This window comes from Pseudorasbora parva, chromosome 13, assembly GCF_024679245.1.
Source record: "Pseudorasbora parva isolate DD20220531a chromosome 13, ASM2467924v1, whole genome shotgun sequence".
Taxonomy (NCBI): Eukaryota; Metazoa; Chordata; class Actinopteri; order Cypriniformes; family Gobionidae; genus Pseudorasbora; species Pseudorasbora parva.
Window position 1 is genome coordinate 28,411,932 of NC_090184.1, and position 20,976 is coordinate 28,432,907.

The window sequence follows — 20,976 nt, forward strand, 5'->3', positions numbered from 1 at the left end:
CTATGTTTAGGATGGGAATCCAAGTCTTTAACAGTGTAAAAAGCTCAGTATGCATGAAACAGCATTTCACCCCCCCTTTAAATACCGTATAGACTATAGAACAATTCTATGTAAAACAATGCTGGATTTAACATCAACATTTAAGGTTCAAGGTTTAAGTTTATTTAGACATTTCAATGCAGTTCCATGTCTATCCTTGTGTTATTCAACTGGTTTTAGAAAGTAATTAGTAATAATAAGTAATGCAATACTTTTTAGTGAGAGTCATTAGTATAGTAATCTAATTACACTGTTGAAGTCAAGTCAACTTTATTTATATAGTGCTTTTACAATGACGATTGTTTTCAAAGCAGCTTCACAGTGTTAAACAGGAATATATTGCAACAAAATTTGATTCGGCTGTACAGCCGCTCTGGAGAAAACGCTAATGTCATCCAGCTCTTTTCAATTTATCATATAGCGATAAGGTGGGCAGATCAGTGCTAGAGTTGATACAATTTATTTAGTGATTCATTTTATTTGGATATTTAGTTGACAGCTTAGATTGAAATTTTAGTGTATTGAAGAGAGCATTATATGAAGGATAAGAAAGAAGCATTTCCTTTCCAATGTCTTAAAGGGTGACAGTCATCTTGATGATTTCATCTGCTAACTAATGGACACTGTTGTTCTACAGATATCATGGTCCTTTTTGCCTCAGTGTCTGTGCTGGCTGCTGGCTCACAGGGGAATGTTTTTGCCACCTCCGCCATTCGGAGTCTGAGGTTTCTTCAGATCCTTCGAATGCTGCGTATGGACCGTCGCGGTGGCACATGGAAGCTCTTGGGATCCGTGGTTTACGCACACAGCAAGGTGACCACAATGTCAATGTATCACTTGTGCCTTAGGACAAATGGTAAAACACCAGCTCATTGGTAACACTCAAGTACTACTGATTGTGTGTAAATATGCATATAGACAAATCTTTATGCGTGTTGTTCACATTTAGTAGGTTACTGAGTGAGCAGTGAGTGAGCCAGTCTGCCAGTCTTGTGTCAGTGGGCTGCAAATTCATAATTATTCATTAGTTTCTAATAATTAGAAACAATCACTGCGTTTAGTCTGCAGCTATTAAAATTGTTCATGGCCTTAAGCACTCCGTGAAATGGGTTTAAAGTACATTTCTTTTCTGTATTGAGAGATTTGCTTTTGAATAGGAAATTGGGACAGGACATATTTTAGTTTACATCATAACCATGGTTTCTACTGGCTATTGATGGTCAGTGACAGATTGTATTGTCTAACAGTGGTTGTTAACATTCTAGAGAGCATTTTATTTTGGAAACAAAATGTCTATGCCCCTAAAAATTGATAAGAAGAGAAAGATTATGCACTCATATTTGCTACGTTTTATTATTATTATAGAGACATATGTACTACCGCTCAAAAGTTTGGGTTCAGTAAGATGAAAAAAAAAGAAAAATGTGACAGTAAAGGCATTAATAATAATAACAATAATAATAATAATAATAACACTTTGATCTATTACTCAAAGAATCCTGAAAAAATGTGGCATTGTTTCCACAAAAATATTAAGCAGCACTACTGTTTCAACATTGATGTTCAACATTAATAATAAGAATGACACTAAAGACAGGAGTAATTATGCTAGAAACATTATATACTAAATATTTTATATTGTCAATGTATAGGTGAATAAATAAATGTGGCGCTGCTGAGCGCAAGTGACTTCTTTCACAAACAAATGGTCTTGAGACAAAATGGTCTCAAATTACAAGACATGGACTAAAAGTCATAGATTTATTCTTTCTGATTTATAGAGCCATGGAGCAGTTTGACATTAGTGACATTGCATCCAGTTGGCATGCTTTATTTTTGTTTAGGAGTGTATCTAATGTTCTTAATTTTCATAACGTTTTTAATCCCTAAATGTAGGAACTCATAACGGCGTGGTATATTGGATTCCTTTGTCTCATCCTGGCATCTTTCTTGGTGTACTCAGTGGAGAAGGATGACAATGCAGAGATGTTTGAGACCTACGCAGACGCCCTCTGGTGGGGGCTGGTGAGTGCAATCGCTTTATCCAAGCCCATAGAGGCCTGCTGACTGAATCTAATCAGATAAAAAGAGATGATAAGACACACTGAAACAAGATGCTGTTCAAAGATCCATTTCACAAATGGACTACTGCCATAAGAGAACTCCTCTTAGGCTCCTTTGGTAGATCATTTAACTCCAGAGTGAGTAATTGCAGACATTGTAGACTATTCTTTATAAACTGGTCTCAAGGACAAAACAGGATCCCAAACAGGGATTGCACTTAAAGCCTCTGTCTGACCAATCTAGGCTTACTAGGTTGTATTCTTAGTATATATACTCATAGCTGTAAAAATACCACTTTTTATGAAAAATCATTTCTATTCTTTAGATTACTCTTACAACTATCGGCTACGGGGACAAGTTTCCTGTTACATGGAATGGGCGTCTGATTGCTGCCACCTTCAGTCTGATAGGTGTAGCTTTTTTTGCTCTTCCTGCGGTGAGTTAAATGGCATGTTGAACATCTCCAGTGCCTGTTTTGAGCTATGGCTCAAAGATGGCTTTTCTCTGTTACAGGGTATCCTGGGCTCAGGTTTTGCTCTGAAGGTTCAAGAGCAGCACAGGCAGAAACATTTTGAGAAACGCCGCAACCCTGCCGCAGGTCTTATCCAGGTCAGACCCATAACCACTGTAATTCACACCAGACACATTTTGAGGAAATCAACATTTGTAGGCCTGTCTGATATCTGTAAATGTGCTTACTAATAACTTTCAGTGTGACTACTAATATCATAGATATTATAACTCTGAGAGGGAGTCGAATGCAGATATGCAAAGTATACATGGGCTTCGGATACACAAAAAGCCAACGTGCCATTTTGTGTGTAACAGTATATTGCGTCCATGCATTTGGTCTTAAAGGGACAGCCCCCTAATAAACCTGCTGATAATCGAAAATCCTTCACTAATCTTGACTAAGTAAAGTAGGTAGCTTTAAAAAGGCTTAATCAGTTGAATTATACAGTAAGAAACTGCAATGTTATTTTTTATGTTTGATTTATTCATTTTTTGTTATAGGCTATTACTTATCTGAATACCACTGTTAGTGAATAAAACAATCTTTATTTAATTGCTGACTGTTTACTTGTTCTGTTTTGAGGACCTTTTACGTTCGGTTAACCAGTTTTTGATGACGTATCGATAACTGAAATTTCATGATGTTTAAAATCGCTTATGATATAATGATATAATTATATCATACACATTATAATTATATATAATGATCATATCAACCATCAATAATCATGTAAATTAGTCATTATTGATTATTTCAATATTGATTAAAGTAATTGTGATTATGATTTTTGCCATAATCGAGCAGACCTACTTAGAAGCTTATTTCAATAATTCTTCCCCCCCCCATCAGGCTTCTTGGAGATTTTATGCCACAAACCTTGCACGGACAGACCTAGTGTCCACATGGGACTTTTATGAGCAGACAGTGTCAGTCCCAATGTACAGGTAGTCAGTTATCTTGCCTCTCTGTAGACCATTGCCAGTGTTTCCCACAGATTAGAAAGCAGTTTGTGGTGGTGGTGGTGGTGGTGGTGGTGGGGGGGGGGGGGGGGGGGGGTATGTGTTTGATGTCTTGATTCAGTATCTATTCATATGTATATAGCCTACTGTACATATAAGGAAAAATAAGTTTTGCCTTTTTAGCACAATATTTAAACTGTTCTTGGGTTAAATTATATTTAAAGTATCTTTATAATATTAGGATGTACGTTATTACCCTGTACGTTTTAAAATTTCATTTTTAAAGAAGTCTAGTGTTTGATTATGTCTAAATATGTATTCAAATGCAAAACCTGTAACGTATTTTAAATAGCGTTAAAAAAAATTAATAAAGAAACGCAATATGTGGCGGCTGGTGTTGATTCTGTGGAGCACTGCCACAAATTAGTGTGTGGGAAACACTGATTGTTACTGAAGATATATATTTTTTGGTTAGTAGTACTGTATGCTGTCTTTTAGTTTACGGTACACTGCAAAAAAAAAATCAGGTCTCCAATTAAACATTTTCTCATCAATTCACAGAATTTCAATTCGGCCAACGGAAAAATGTAGATGCAATCAGTCACTAGAAAATTTTAAATTGGAGACCAATTTTTTTTTTTTTTACAGTGTATATTAATTCTTAATTGTGCTTTTGGATACATTTTTTAATGAAAAAAAAACAAACATTATTAACAGTTTATTGCAGTTTGATTTATTCTCTGTTCTGCCTCTACTTAAAGACTCATCCCTCCTGTAAATCAGCTGGACATTTTAAGAAGCTTGAAAGGAAAATCTGGTTTCAGGTCTGGTCTTTTTAATATAGAGCATTCTTAAATATTTAAATATCTATGTAAATAATATTATAATTATCGTGTCTGCAATATAAGAGTCAAATGTCTGATCACATACATTTTTTTTACATGGAAATAAATGAGAAGTTTTATGATTTTTTTTTTTTTACTTTTACAATGCAAAAAAAGTTATTGGCACACAATGAGGAATAAGTATTTCAGATTCAGCACGATTTCTAGGTCACTGATCAAGTACGTTTGTTTGATCATGTGACTCTTTATACAGTGTTTTGCTTCTCTTTAAGCTCAAGATGCTTTTGAGAGTTCATGTGGCTGAAGTGCTGATAATTTTAATTCATATTGTTATACTGATAATTTAATTTGTAAACCTAGCAAAAACAATGGAAGAATTTTCACCAGTTCTCTCAGACTTTTGGCATATTTATGAATGTTATTTTTGTTTGCCTGCTTTAATCTAATGTGTCAATTGCTTTAAACCATGTTCTTCTCTCTTTTTAAAGGAAGGACTCCCAGCTAGAAGTCACTCCGAGGTTTGTTGTAAAGGATTTTCTCATAGATACTTGACTATTCCCAAATCACCTCTATCAAAAACTCACTCAAAACACCTATTCTTGAGAATTGTAGTTTGAGAGCACCATCTTTGTCCTTCAAATGAGAAAACGGCTTAAATTGCTGTGTTTTAAGTCATTTGAAATCACAAATGTTATTCAGAGACAACCTGGTTGCACTTTATACTACAGTATTTTCAAGTGGTATTTACAGGGAGAGGAATTAATATCACACCGACGCAGCATAATCAGCACATTTCAAAGATACTGGATTAATGGTGAAACATCTCATTTAAAAAAAACACACTTGAAGATTTTTTTGTGTATCTGCCCTGTAAATGACCTGCTCTTGTAATCCTGTAATATCAAGTGCAATGTGTGACTCATTAAACAAACATATTCCTTCATTTCATTCAGTGTAAGAACACTTAGCCTGTTTTGGGGGGTTTAGGGGGGAATACCTCATTTTAGGTCCCACACTTAACCATGGCCTAAAACAATTTTGACCACTGCTTGTATAATCTTTTCTCTCTCATGAACCACTTCAACCACATTCGCAGTAGTGAGATTTCACACAAAGACACCCTGTGTGGGTGCTGCCCAAGAAGCAATAGGTACCGTTGCACAAAGATACTAGCATCTGCACGCCCAGATCTCTCTCCAGCATTTGGATTTGTCTCTTTTCTTCCCGATTTTGATTTCCCCCCACCTCCCACCCTGATTTCTAAATGTATTCCTTCAGTGTGTAGTGTGTAACATCATCAGCTCAAGTGAAATATTTCAACATTTTTTGAGATATACATCATAGTGCACATTTGTATCAGTGTTGAAGTATTTTAATCTCCTGTCAGCTCAGGTGGGCTGAGAAATGTTCTGCTCTCCAAATGCATCTAGAAATGTTGTCTGGTTCAAACCAGGGAAGCAGACATTTGTTTAGCTTTGTGAGAGATTTTTGCTTGCAGATCAACTTTCCCACTTAGCACCTGGAAGCATTTCCCATTGTTTTGTTTTTTTAACCTCAATCCCATGAGACCACCCTCCTCTGCAAGTTGCCTTGAGTATGTTTGGGGTCTCTCGTGTTTTCATTTATTGATTTGGCTGCTTTTTAAAAGTTGTATAATGTAACGGTTGTGTATTTTTCAGCATGCCCGAAAACATGCATGTGTTTCATTGCTTTGTTGTTCAAAGTATCCGCTGTGGCATCATGTGGTCTGCTGCATCCAGAAGTTGTGGATTGCATTGCATGACTGAGAAGCACCATTATCCATATCTTTGCCCATGTAAGTCTGATCTTTATTAAAATAGAAGAATGCAGAAATGGCACACTCAGTGTTTGCTAAGGAAATGTGTTTTAATGTAAAATGTTGTGAAATTATCTTAATATTTACATCTTTCGGTCATTTTATAAATTAACATAACTGCAATTTTTAAGCACTTATCTGATTAATTAAAACATTTCAGTGGTTTCTTTTTGGTTGCTTGAGCCTAACATTTCTATAGCAAGCTTGCATATCAGTAAATATGTAAATAAGCAAATTATATATCAATACAATAATCAGATATCTATTTTATAAAATTTAAATAAAATAAACATGTTTGCGGTTTCATCATTTATATTTGATTAAATCCATCTAAAAATAAATATTTTATTGCACTGCAAAAGGTAATTTTCTTTGAGGTGCACTTAGTATTGTTTTGTGTTGGCCAATGGAGTTTTATACAGATTTTTAGTGGCATGAATGTAGCATCATGCAAAAGCAAAAAAAAAAAAAAAAAATTATATATATATATATATATATAATTTGTATTTATTTATAAATCTTTAAAGTCCTGTGCCGTCAATAATTATATCCCTTAAAACTCATCTTTGACAATCAAAATAACAACATGTTTTCCCTTCATCAAAAATAATAGTAACACTTTAGTTTAGGGTTTAATTCTCACTATTAACTATTTGCTTATTATGCATATTACTAGCATATTGGCTGTTTATTACTACTTATAAAGCACATATTAATGTCTTATTCTCCGTAACCTTAGTCTACATTTTTAATACTGCCCAATATCTAAACTTAACAACTACCACTCTAACTATAAATAAGCAGGAATTAGGAGTTCATTGCAGCAAAAGTCTTTTTAAATAGTTATTTAATAGAATACAATTTAATAGTTAATTAATTGTAAGAATTTGACCCTAATCTACAGTGTGACCAAAATAATATTGTCATGCCTTAAAATAACTTAAATGTTACTACATCCCTCCTTCAGTTAGTACACATATATCCATGAATATACAAATTAGCCCCTGTCTCCACCCAATCGCACCATCTTGGACTACCAGATCCACTCAGTCAACTTTACTGTGGTAAACACTACACAGTGACAAGTGGAAATAATGTTTTAATTGAGCTATATATGTTTGAAGCCTTGCCAGCAGCCATATCACCCTGTAACCCAAGACCGGTTTCCCACTGAAGCTAAGCAGGGCTGAGCCTGGTCAGAACCTGAATGGGAGACCAACTGGGAAAACTAGGTAGCTGCTGGTAGAGGTGTTAGTGAGGCCAGCAGGGGGCGCTCACCCTGTGGTCTGTGTGGGTCCAAACACCCCAGTATAGTGATGGGGACACTGTACTGTCAAAGAGCACCATCCTTCGGATGAGACGTTAAACCGAGGTCTTGACTTTCTGTGGCCATTAAAACTCCCATGGCACTTCTTGTAAAAGAGTAGGGGTGTAACCCCGGTGTCCTGGCCAAATTCCCTCGATTGGCCCTTACCAATCATCTCCTAATAATCCCCATCCACTGAATCGACTCTATCACCCTCTCTCCTCTCCACCTATCGCTGGTGTGTGGTGAGCGCACTGGTGCCGTTGTACTATGGCTGCCTTCGCATCATCCAAGTGGATGCTGGACACTGGTCGTGGTTGAGGAGAGAGCCCTGACATGAGTGTACAGCGCTTTGGGTGTACAGTAGTACATATGAAAGCACTATATAAATGTTTCATTCATTCATTCATTCATGTTTATCCCAGAAACTGATTTGGAAGAGGAAGAGCCAATTATAAAGGATCATCTACAAGTCGATGTATCAGACTGGTAATGCATTAATATATCGCTCTCTACAATATTGAACACATAATAGTAATTGATATGATTAGCCTTTGGCTCGTCTACGCTAATAATGTGTTGCTAATCTTACACAAACCACAGGAGGTCTTTAAGAACAAACATCAATCATTTTTTGAAAAATAAAGAAATCTGTACTGGAAAATACAAAAATAGAGAATTAAGAAAATTACTTTTTTGCAGTGTCTGTCCATTGATATAAGTTACTGTGTGTTCTCTCTCTAGAACTGGATGGTTTTAGGAATTATTTCTGTCCCACACTAAAACCGATGCTTATAAGTGTGGGCTCAGGATGATTTGTCTGTTTCCTTTGCTTTTTTGTTTGTCTTCTGTGCTTCATTGTGTCTGCTGTACAGTCGTAAGCCCAGCTTGAAAGAGAAAGGCAGTCCCTCTAAGAGCATTGGGGGAAAGGAGGCCCCCAAGGCAGAGGACGGAGTCAAAGAGAGTCCAAGCAAAGTGACCAAGAGCTTGAGCTTCACGGATCGAAACAAAGCAAAACACGCGTTCAGAATGAAAGATGGAGCTTCTCGGCAGAATTCTGAAGGTCAGAGAATGTTATTATGTGCTCACATGCACACAGGAAATATTGGGATTTCCACCGTTACACACTGCAAGTTATACACCGCTCAGGCATAAAATTATGGTGTTGGTCCCCCTTTTGGTGCCAAAACAGCCTGACCCATCGAGGCATGGACTCCATTAGACCCCTGAATGTGGTCTGTGGTTTTTGGCACCAAGATATTAGCAGCAGATCCTTTAAGTTCTGTAAGTTGTGAGGTGGGCATCACCAAAGCATCACACTGCCTCTGCCGGCATGCCTTCTTCCCATAGTGCATCCTGGTGCCATGTGTTTCCTAGGTAAGCAATGCACACGTACCCGGTCATCTACGTGATGTAAAAGAAAACGTAATTCATCAGACCGGGCCAGCCTTTGCTCCCCACGTGCATCATTGAGCCTTGGCCGACATTGAGACTGTTCCTTCCTTGGACCACTTTTGATAGATACTTCAGACCGGGAACACCCCACAAGAGCTGCAGTTTTGGAGATGCTCTGACCCAGCCGTCTAGCAATCACAATTTGGCCCTTGTCAAACTCGCTCAAATACTTATGCTTGCCCATGTTCCCTGCTTCTAACTTTGAGGACAAAATGTTCACTTGCTGCCTAATATATCCCACCCACTAACAGGTGCCGTGATGAAGAGATAATCAGTTTTATTCACTTCACCTGTCATAATGTTATGCCTGATCGGTGTATGCTCTCTTACTTGCACTCATTAACATTACTCACTTTGCATAGTTTGCTTTTTCTTCCTTTGATGATGAAGTTTAAGCATAAGAGTGGGACTTTAGCAGCTAGCAAAGTTCGTTTTTAATTTCATGCACCGAAACAGATGCCACTCCGGATTGCTTAATGTGCCGTAGCACGGTAGCAGAAAAGATGATGTCAGCGACACTCCATTCCTTAGAATTCATAAGACAGCAGGTGTGTGTTTTTATTTAAAGAAACAGCCCGCCAGAAATGTATGTGTATTCCGTAAGGTTAATAGGTTTATCCATTGCTGAAACTCATGAAAGTGGCTTATTGTTTCAAAACATATTGTTTGAGAGTCCACAGAGAATTGCAGTGGAACATTGTACTATTCTTGTCTGAAGATGTTTGTTGATTTGTGGCTTTTCAGTTGCTTTAACTGCAGTTTGCATCTTTTTTTTAAAAAAAAATTCATTAATAGGAGCAGGTTTATATGTCCTGAAGATGCTTGATCCCCACAAAATATTGAATCTATGGTGAAAATTCTTTGGGGGGAATTCACTAAGAATGAATTGCGTCTGCGGATTTATTTGCACATGCTATTCATTTGTATTGTTTAGAATCCAATTTACTACAGGAAGTATGCAAATCAGATTTCATGCTAAATGAATTTTTCACAAAAGCAATTTTTGATTTACAAAGGAGCATGTTTGCCCTGGCAAGAATGACAATTAAACTGAATTATGGGTGGTTGGTTTTTTGCACTGAAATACCGCTCGCTAAAGTGGCACAGTTGATTAGTGAATTCGCCCCTTTGTGTTTCTCTCATCATCTGTTTTATGCTCTTGGCATAACTCTGCAGTTCTCAACTTCAAAATATATATAAATGGATCCATTTAATGTATTTCACTTCCTGCACACTCATCAGTTTCTCTCTCATTTCTCTCTACTGGAAAAAATAAAGTGCTGATTGAGTTGCAAGACGAGGACTTCGCCATGAAGAGGTCTCCAGGTTAGGCCACAATCCAGAAATATGATCCAAAAAATGACAGATCAGTTTCTCTCAGAAGCAGACTATATTTAATCAGAATCTGTAAGCGTGATACAGCGATCATTGCTCATGAAAAGGCCACCTGGCAGAAATGACAAGATATTACGTTTGATAAATCACAAACAACAGCATCACAGACCTCGGCTTAGTGAATTCATATAAATAAATGATGTCACTACAGCATAAGCAATTTGAGAAACACATTTAACTTCCAGTATCATACCATTTTTAGGCCTTTCCATGAATAAGGGTGCAAAATTGGTCAAACTAAATATACTTGTTCTGTTCAATTTGTTTAATGTTTTCCATTTTTGTAACCCTGTTTTTAAAAATTCCAAATACAATTTAAAATTCTGATATGTGCTTTTGTTATTTACTAAATATTAGTAGGGAAAAAGAAGAATAAAATAGTGATAAGTATGCCAGAATGAACAACTGGGCAAGTTGCAAATTTAGATTAAATGTACATATTTTATTCATATATTTTCCATTGAATTAAAAATAAAAGTATTTTCTTCATCAACTTATCAGTTGCTATGGAATGTAGAATTAATGGTTGAGCACAATGTCTAAACAACCATTTTAGCAAAAAAGTTTTTCCCACTATAGAAATCATTTATATACCGTAATATTATTTTTTCTATAACCTAATTTTAAGAAAAGTCTTGTGACATCAGTCTGTACTGTTTTCATGGAAAGCTTTCATGTTTTCACTAAATATTAGTTCCTAATAATGAGGTGTAAGCAAATCTTCCCCAGTCATAATGAAGCATAAGCCTAATTATATAAGCAATATCATGTGTTATACAGTTGCATGATTAAAGTCATTGTCATCTTTGACCATCTCTCTCTCATTTCTCTTTCTCTATTTTTTTCTCTCTCTATCTTTTCACATTTTATCTCTTTTTCTCTTCACATTTTGGCAGCGATTGAGGGCTTAATCAGTAAGACAAATTATGTTGTCTGGGGCTGCATCTCTTTAGCACTAGTCCAAAAAAAAATCCCAACACCAGTCTGCTAAAGAAACTATGCATGTTTTAAAAATGGCTCCTTAATTACTGAGCTGCTGCATATCTGCCCATCATCCAACACTCTCTGTCATGAACGCTTGACTGAAAGTTCCATCTCACTTGAAGCATCACACAAAATATTAATTCCTTCTTTGATGCTTGGATAGTTTTTACAGCCTTATCTGTCATCCATTTGACAGTGAAGTGCAACAGCAGAGCGAAGCAAACGTACTATTTGTCTCAGCCTGAATATCTTTCTCATGCTCATCCCATGACAGAATGTGTTCCATGACGGTGTTAATAAAACTCTTTGCAACTTACACCTTCCATCAAGTACTTTGCACTAACCTGCATGAAGAAATGTCTACGCTTATTAAGGAAACAAGATTGTTTCCAGACCTCGGTCTTGTGCAGTTTCGACTAGTTGGTTATGTCATTTGAATAGGATGCGCTTTTTTGGCTGTCACATCCTCATTCATATGGCATAAGGATGACACATGCACTACTAACACTTTTTTGTCCTAGCTTTACTTGTTATTCATAGGGGGTTGAAATTTGCAGATTGCTAGATTTTGTTAGGTGCACAAAAGTTTCCCTCACATGTGCTATCGCTCTAAATGCTCAGACTAGCAGGTTCTGGTAAGTGCTTCATGCATGAGTAACACTATTGTTTCAGCTCATTCAGCTCAATGCACACAGAAACATAAAAGCATGTCTGAAGCTTCTGTCAAAAAAAGACTAATGCTGACAAAGTGATCCTGAGATTAGGAGGGCTATCCATTTCACAGGCGTAGAAATTTGACCATGCACAACTGTATTTTGTCTAAAATTACACTAAAAAATCTTACTTGTCATATCCAGTAGCATTTTAATAAATACTTAAGGCACGTTAAGTAAGATTTTTGGATTAAAACATCCAAAAACTAATAAAACTATGTTATATATTTAGTTGACTTGTGTACTTACATTATCCCAAATGTTTCCAAGAATGTTTAAATCCAGAGAAATAAGCCTTTTTTTTACCAGGACACAGACCATGTCCGTGTATCCCCTACCAATGACATCATATCTGCGATACCTTCGATTTCAGTTTTGTAGAAACCATGAAAACACAAAAGACGTTTTAATATAGTTAGTGCTTTATTAGACAGGTGAGCAACCCATACACTCAACTTAAGGATTATTAGGAGCACCTGTTTAATTTCTGATTGATGGAATTATCTAATCAACCAATCACATGGGAGTTGCTTCAATGCATTTAGGGGTGTGGTCCTGGTCAAGACAATCTTCTGAACTCCAAACTGAATGTCAGAATGGGAAAGAAAGGTGATATAAGCCATTTTAAGCGTGGCATGGTTGTTGGTGCCAGAGGGGCCGATCAGCTCAGTTACTGGAATTTTCATGCACAACCATTTCTAGGGTTTACAAAGAATGGTGTGAAAAGGGAATGGTCCTGTGGGCAAAAATGCCTTGTTAATGCTAGAGGTCAGAGGAGAATGGACTGACTGATTCAAGCTGATAGAAGAGCAACTTTGACTGAAATAACCACTTGTTACAACCAAGGTATGCAGAAAAGCAATTGTGAAGCCACAACACGCACAACCTTGAGGCGGATGGGCTACAACAGCAGAAGACCCCACCGGGTACCACTCATCTCCACTACAAATAGGAAAAAAAGGCTACAATTTGCAACGGCTCACCAAAATTGGACAGTTGAAGACTGGAAAAATGTTGCCTGGTCTGATGAGTCTTAATTTCTGTTGACACATTCAGATGGTAGAGTCGGAATTTGGCGTAAACAGAATGAGAACATGGATCCATCATGCCTTGTTACCACTGTGCAGGCTGGTGGTGGTGGTGTAACGGTGTGGGGGATGTTTTCTTGGCACACTTTAGGCCACTTAGTGCCAATTGGGCATCGTTTAAATGCCTACCTGAGCATTGTTTCTGACCATGTCCATCCCTTTATGACTATGTACCCATCCTGTGAGGGCTACTTCCAGCAGGATAATGCACCATGTCACAAAGTTTGAATAATTGCAAATTGGTTTCTTGAACATGACAATAAGTTCACTGTACTAAAATGGCCCCAACAGTCACCAGATCTCAACCCAATAGAGCATCTTTGGGATGTGGTGGAACGGGAGCTTCGTGCCCTGGATGTGCATCCCACAAATGTCCATCAACTGCAAGATGCTATCCTATCAATACGGGCCATCATTTCTAAAGAATGCTTTCAGCACCTTGTTGAATCAAAGCCACGTTGAATTAAGGCAGTTCTGAAGCCAAAAGGGGGTCAAACACAGTATTAGTATGGTGTTCCTAATAATCCTTTAGGTCAGAGTATATAAGGAATAGTTCTCACAAAAAACAAAAATTGTCATCATTTACTTGTCCTCATGTTGCTCCAAACCTGTATGATAATATATGATGGATTTTACTGTAGCAATATCACAAGCAAATATTGTACAGAATTTCAGCATAGCATAACTGCAGCCTCATTCCTACGACTAAAATACAGATGCTAGAACAGCATCATATTTTGCATGTGATATTGATTTTATACAACAGTCCTGAAAAAAAAACTGCTTTCACTCCACAACACTCATATGTTATGGTTTGGAATGGCAGGGATGCTGACAAGCACAGTGATTCTAACAGTGATAAGTGCTTTTGGACTAAATATCACTCTTGGAACACCACTTGGCCAATCAAATTCAAGGTCTGGAACTAACTGTTGTATAATGTGAAGTACTGTAGCAGTTTAATCGAGCATGTCTGCCATGGCAGATGATTTCTGTAGTCTTTAATCTTGGCAAACGGATGTTCTTCGTTAACATTAGGACTCTTTACATTGGGAGCAGCCTTTGCTTTTGTGTGTTGTAGAGGCGAGCCTTCCAGAGGAGCTTGGAGACGATAGGGGTTTCAACTGCGAATTTGTGCCAGATCTGTCTCCGGGACTCAAGGTCACCATCAGAGCAATCTGGTAAGAGGCATAAGTCGCCAGACAAAATAAAACAAATTATGTGATTTTATTTTTTTAAATAATGAAATACTTTAAAGTATAATAATAATTTTAATACATGTTATTTGTTATCAATTATTCAGTAACTGTATTATTTGACTGGTGGGACAGTTAAAGGCTTATTAAATGGATAGTTTTTTGATGTTTATTTGCTTACCCGTGTTTGTTTCTTCAATAGAACACAAATTAAGATTTTTAACTCGAACTATTTATGCATGTCAATGGGGTGTGTTCTATGAGAGCTATTATAAGAGTAACACCAGGTTTTTGACCTTCTTCAATGGATGTAATGGCATTGGGAATGATAGAATACTAGATATGTCTATGTGTTGTTTACTCTCATAGTGGCTCTCATAGAATTACACCCCACTGACATGCATTATACAAGCGACGGTTGGAGTTAAAAATCTTCATTTGTGTATTACTGAAGAAACAAACACACCTACATCTTGGATGCCCTGGGGGTAAGCTGATAAACATCAAATTTTCATTTTTGAGTGAACTATCCCTTTAAATTCTGTAGTTATTGCTCTGAATTGTCATGTTACCAGTCATTTTTCTGTTTTCCCCAGTGTTATGCGGTTCCTGGTATCCAAGAGGAGATTTAAAGAGAGCCTCAGGCCCTATGACGTGATGGATGTGATTGAGCAATATTCAGCCGGCCATCTGGACATGCTGTCACGCATCAAAAACCTTCAGTCCAGGCAAGACTTCAGTCTGTCTAAAACAAAACAAAATACAAATCAGAAACTTTTCCCCATTATGCTTCAGTCAATTTGACAAGAGCTGGACTGTTGGCTGCACCCTCTGGTGGTTACTGTTTGGTATTGCAAAAAGATAAAAACAAAATGTATGAAGGCAGGATGAGATACTTAAACACTGCTTGATCAAAATCACATTCACAGTGGTTGTTTTTTGTGTCACATTCAAAATGATTTGAATTCAGATTCACTCCTTTTCTCTCAAATAAGCCTCATATATGTTGTGAAATAGCATCCACACATATACCAATATATTCCAACAGCAAAAACCATTTCTATCATACATGTAAACATATAACCCTGTTCCTAGAAGTGGGTGAGAACAGACATGTATGGCATATATTCTTTCTTATTTGTCAACGGTCCTCGCTGGGGTATATGGAATGGTTTCCATGTGTTGCTTGATGATGCTTGGTATCCATCTTCTCTCTGTGTACTTTGCCAGGATAGATTTGATTGTGGGTCCCCCTCCCCCTTCGACCCCTCGTCACAAGAAGTACGTAATCAATTCACCAATGGCCTTCCCGGGCTGAATGGGTTTATTATTGGACAACATTGTAGTGTAAAACTACAGTTGTGTTTTTGGAGATAATTATCATGACAGTTATATTACTGAAGTCAAAGAGATACATGAGGAGAAACTGGTTGCTAACCGGTAGCATTGTCGATTGATATTCTGTGTTCATCTTTAGAATTACGTTTTGGATGGTTATAATTATCCATAATTAGTGCTTCAGAATTAAGCTTATCAAAATTAATTTATAAAATTATTTAAAAAAAAGAATTGTCTTTATGTTGTGCAATAATATTACACACTACGGTGTGACCATGCAGCCTGCCTACCGGGGGACTGATGCAATTGTGCATGATGTTCCAGGGTTTAAAAAAGAGAGAATAACTAAAATGTACAGTGTTTAAAACACAAAGCATCATAACGCATGGAACCAGGTGACATTGTGAATTAATTGTCATTCATTTCCCCACATTTTTATAACACAAATTCCTTGCCGTTAGTACAGGTCCTTCTAAAACAATTAGCATATTGTGATAAAGTTCATTATTTTCCATAATGTAATGATAAAAATTTAACTTTCATATATTTTAGATTCATTGCACACCAACTGAAATATTTCAGGTCTTTATTGTTTTAATACTGATGATTTTGGCATACAGCTCATGAAAGCCCAAAACTCAAAACATTTGCATATTTCATCCGACCAATAAAAGAAAAGTGTTTTTAATACAAAAAAAGTCAACCTTCAAATAATTATGTTCAGTTATGCACTCAATACTTGGTCGGGAATCCTTTTGCAGAAATGACTGCTTCAATGCGGCGTGGCATGGAGGCGATCAGCCTGTGGCACTGCTGAGGTGTTATGGAGGCCCAGGATGCTTCGATAGCGGCCTTAAGCTCATCCAGAGTGTTGGGTCTTGCGTCTCTCAACTTTCTCTTCACAATATCCCACAGATTCTCTATGGGGTTCAGGTCAGAGTTGGCAGGCCAATTGAGCACAGTAATACCATGGTCAGTAAACCATTTACCAGTGGTTTTGGCACTGTGAGCAGGAAAATCCAAAATCTCCTGATAGCTAGCTGCATTGACCCTGCCCTTGATAAAGCACAGTGGACCAACACCAGCCCATTTCCTGCACACGCCTGTGCAGGGTGACTCTGAATGTTTCTATTCCAGACTCAGTCCACTGCTTCCGCAGACATTTTTCCCCCAAGGTCTGGAATCGGTCCTTCTCCACAATCTTCCTCAGGGTCCGGTCACCTCTTCTCGTTGTGTAGCGTTTTTTGCCACACTTTTTCCTTCCCACAGACTTCCCACTGAGGTGCCTTGATACAGCACTCTGGGAACAGCCTATTCGTTCAGAAATTTCTTTCTGTGTCTTACCCTCTTGTTTGAGGGTGTCAATGATGGCCTTCTGGACAGCAGTCAGGTCGACAGTCTTACCCATAATTGCGGTTTTGAGTAATGAACCAGGCTGGGAGTTTTTAAAAGCCTCAGGAATCTTTTGCAGGTGTTAAGATTTAATTAGTTGATTCAGATGATTAGGTTAATAGCTCCTTTAGAGAACCTTTTCATGATATGCTAATTTTTTGAAAATTTTGGGTTTTCATGAGCTGTATGCCAAAATCATCAAAATAAAAACAATTAAAGACCTGAAATATTTCAGTTGGTGTGCAATTAATCTAAAATATATGAAAGTTTAATTTTTATCTTTATCTTTATTTAATTTTTTGAGAAGGATCTGTATATTTGCCAATCAGTGTTGGGGAAGATATTTTAAGGGGGCAAAATCTTTCTAAATACAACTATCTGATGATATTGTTTATAATCTAGTCTGATATATGTCTCACTGGGGTTTTTAATAAATCAAAAATCAATTTAGGTTAAAGTACCAAATATGAAAACATCCTTTACAAAATGCACCCTAAAAGGGTTAGTTCACCAACAAACAAAAAAATGTATCCCATAATATATTCACCCTTAAGCCATCCAAGGTGTATATAACTTTCTTCTTTCAACCAAACACAGTTATTTAAAAATAAATTTTAACAAGCTTTATAATTGAAGTGAATGGGGAAGTGATACCATTTATTTTGAAGGCCAAAAAAAGCGATTCCATCCATCATATAAGTAATCCACACAGCTCCAGCTTAAAGGCCTTCTAAAGCGAAGCAATGCCTTTTTGTAAGAAACATCTATAATTATAACTTTAATATAACTCTGATTGTGTTTGATGAAATAAGTCATATACACCTAGGATGGGTTGAGGGTGAGTAAATTATGGGATAATTTTTTATTTTTGGGTGAATTAACCCTTTAATCTAACTGAACTGAAAACATTAACAGCAGGCGTTCACGAAATATTCAACTATTAAGAAGTAAACTGAATATGCAGCGCAGGTTGAAGCCGTTTTATTAGTCATTCAACACTCAATCGAACCGACTTACTAGAATGATTCTGACCAGTGTTATTTTAGTTTTGAACTATTGTAGTTTTTATTAGTATTTTGAAATAGCTTGTACTTTTACATGTTGAGTTGAGATTAGATTTTTTAGCCATTTTATTACATGCTTGTGCTTTTTTTCGAAATATTTTTTTTTTAGCTCTTGTTAACAATAACAATACTGTTCAAAACTGAGGGCCGTTTAGGTCTAAACAAATTTACTAAAATTATTTAATAAAAATAATCACACTTGTCAGATACAAACTAGTTCACACTTGACTTTTCACACTAAAAAATGTAGTTGTTAGTTGTTTCTGTATTTTTAGTTGATTTTATTTACTCCCCAACACTGCTGTCAATAACTTTGCAGAGAAACAGAACACACTCAGATGTGTTTAAACTGCAGTAATGGGAGCGCTCACCTCAGTGCAATGCTGGAAGCACATCTTTATTTGAAAGAGTCATCTTTTTGAAGACCCAACTCCCTGATGAATGCATGCTGATTAAAAAGTTTGCAGTATGGAATGCAGCATGCAATATCACAAATATTCCTTTCAGCAAATCAAGCTTCAAATCATTTGCTTCCCTATTATTTAAACCCTGCTGCACTATCTTTTCATTTGCATAATCGATTTCCCCTCCATAAAGCTCATTTCCGTAAACTTGACATGGTACAATGCACAGTTAACCACTGAATCTCAGTGTGAATGAGGGTGTATTGACTATGTGTCGAAGTGATGGTCTATTGGATCACTAGAGTGGATCAGATTGTGGGAAAAGGAGCCGGGGCAGGAGAGAAAGACAAACCCAAAAGCGACACAGAGATGGCTGAGGACCTGAGCATGATGGGACGTGTGAACAAGATGGAGAAACAGGTAAACCACATTGTGTCAAGTTCAGTTGATATGGTTGTATTGCACCGTATATGTCGGTGCTGAGGAGTCTACTTATCTCTCCTTGTGCAGGTGGGGGCAATGGACCTCAAACTCAACTTTTTGGTCAGCATGTACACCACACATATGGGCATCCCACGATCTGAGACCGAAGCCCTCCTGGGCTTTAAAATCCCTTACCCTGCTCCACCTTACCACAGCCCTGACGATAAGAGCGAGAAAGCAGAGGACGAGGATAAAAACAAGAGTTTGTCCCCGGTCCATCGCGGTCCCAACGGGACTCCCACCGACAGCCAGTGTCGGCCCTCTACCTCATGGCATCAGCAGGAGGAACATCCCCTCAGCGTGCCTCTTTGGAACAACAGCCGAGGAGTGTCACCGATAGGCACCGACGACCCCTCGCTGTACCGCCTCCCGCCTCCGCCGTTCCACGAGATCGGCGACAGCAGCCGCTCGCGTAGGTCCAGGAGACCGATCCAGCAACAGGGAGCCGTAGAGAGTGACACGTCTCTGTCCATTCCCTCGGTGGACCATGAGGAACTAGACCGCTCTTTTAGTGGCTTTAGCATTTCTCAGGCCAGGGAAGAGGATTACGTGCGTCCGGTGGGTCTGGGGCTTTTTGGTGGAGGAGCCGGGAACCTGCGCACCCGTCTCAGGCCTTATTTGGCCGAGGGGGAGTCAGATACGGACTCTGACCTGTATACGCCCGGAGCACCGTCACCTCTTTCTTTTACAGGGGAGGGGCCTTTCGGTGACAGGATGTGGTCCGGTCTGAAGTAGTTTCGAGTTTATGTTGTGCGGACCAGTATCCTGGATGTAGCTGATGGACATTTAAAACCGTCGGAAGTTCAATCTCAGAAAACACACGTGGGAGTGAATAGTGACTGCACTGATGCAACATCAGCGAGAACGAATCATGATCATTAAAAAAAGATCTCAAACATGGAGGCTGAGGATATGTGCGTTCACATGGGGAAGAGATTGAGTGTATTCAATTACCGGCATGGATCTTATTCAAATCAAACCAGGCACCTCTTCTTTATTAGTTTGCGTAGTCACCACAGCTAATGCGGTATCAAAAGCACTTTACCTTACAACTGTAATTTAGATTCACAAGATATTTATTTATTTACATTGCCTTTTCTGAAATGCGTTATGAGACTGTTATGCGAAACGAGTAGTTAATCAGGGCATGTGTTTGTAGTGAGCATTTAATGAACCAATGGAGAAAATTATTTCAGCCAAAGAAAAAGATGACAGAAAGCTGAGCATGCCTTACAGGTCCTCTTCCATTTCTTATCTGAAGGGTGGAAAAATGAATTAATTTTTATAGCTACTTTTAAAGGCAAAGCTCTTACGGAGAGAGACATACTTTTAGAGGAACTAATAATATTCCTGGAAACCCTGGTGATGGTTTAAAGAGAAATTTCCATGCTATTGTATGCGGTTTTAATTTTCACTATGATATCATATTTTATGCTGTAGTGAAGAAGGCACTGAATAATAATCAGACCTAAAAATACACTAACTGCATGGCATGTTTATGGAATATAGCTTGCTGACAACCTAATAGGATGACAATCGAGATAACGATGAAAGAATGTCTCCTTAACTGCAGTCAGATATAGTCAGGGATAAAGGAATTGAAAATGTATCAAATGTATTTATTTGTTTATTTGATTTTTTTTTTTCAGGTCAGTTTTACTTTAAAAACACATTTTTGTCCTGTATAGGGCAAGAGACCAAGTACATCTGCAAATGTATCACTTTCCATAGTAAAACAGAAGATAATTAATCTAAACTAAATATGGTTTACATAAGAAAACAAAGATTTTTTTATTTATTTTAAAAAAAAAGCTGTATTTCAAAACACTGTTCAAACATCACAATATTAGGTTGCATCCTGTAAGGAAATAAAGTTGGTTTTATCTCAGTCTGCTTGCTT

General features: G+C 37.6%; 1 protein-coding gene across 10 annotated transcripts in view; it reads left to right on the forward strand.

Moving 5' to 3' along the window:
• The window catches only part of kcnq2a (potassium voltage-gated channel, KQT-like subfamily, member 2a), a 33,275-nt gene extending 12,311 nt beyond the window's left edge, over positions 1 to 20,964 (forward strand). For 2 of the 10 annotated variants that reach the window (XM_067413730.1, XM_067413740.1), the window contains 16 exons: positions 677 to 852; positions 1,936 to 2,064; positions 2,429 to 2,539; positions 2,617 to 2,712; positions 3,467 to 3,561; positions 4,338 to 4,400; positions 4,910 to 4,939; positions 5,518 to 5,571; positions 8,440 to 8,627; positions 10,298 to 10,345; positions 11,311 to 11,328; positions 14,281 to 14,380; positions 14,992 to 15,123; positions 15,626 to 15,676; positions 18,896 to 19,013; positions 19,104 to 20,964. In XM_067413730.1, the coding sequence (XP_067269831.1) occupies positions 677 to 852; positions 1,936 to 2,064; positions 2,429 to 2,539; positions 2,617 to 2,712; positions 3,467 to 3,561; positions 4,338 to 4,400; positions 4,910 to 4,939; positions 5,518 to 5,571; positions 8,440 to 8,627; positions 10,298 to 10,345; positions 11,311 to 11,328; positions 14,281 to 14,380; positions 14,992 to 15,123; positions 15,626 to 15,676; positions 18,896 to 19,013; positions 19,104 to 19,811 (2,117 nt within the window). In that variant the 3' untranslated portion in view covers positions 19,812 to 20,964. The remainder of the gene's footprint in view (positions 1 to 676; positions 853 to 1,935; positions 2,065 to 2,428; positions 2,540 to 2,616; positions 2,713 to 3,466; positions 3,562 to 4,337; positions 4,401 to 4,909; positions 4,940 to 5,517; positions 5,572 to 8,439; positions 8,628 to 10,297; positions 10,346 to 11,310; positions 11,329 to 14,280; positions 14,381 to 14,991; positions 15,124 to 15,625; positions 15,677 to 18,895; positions 19,014 to 19,103) is intronic. The other 8 variants (XM_067413733.1, XM_067413731.1, XM_067413734.1 and 5 more) reach the window with 8 other exon arrangements.
• Positions 20,965 to 20,976: the final 12 nt, after the last annotated feature.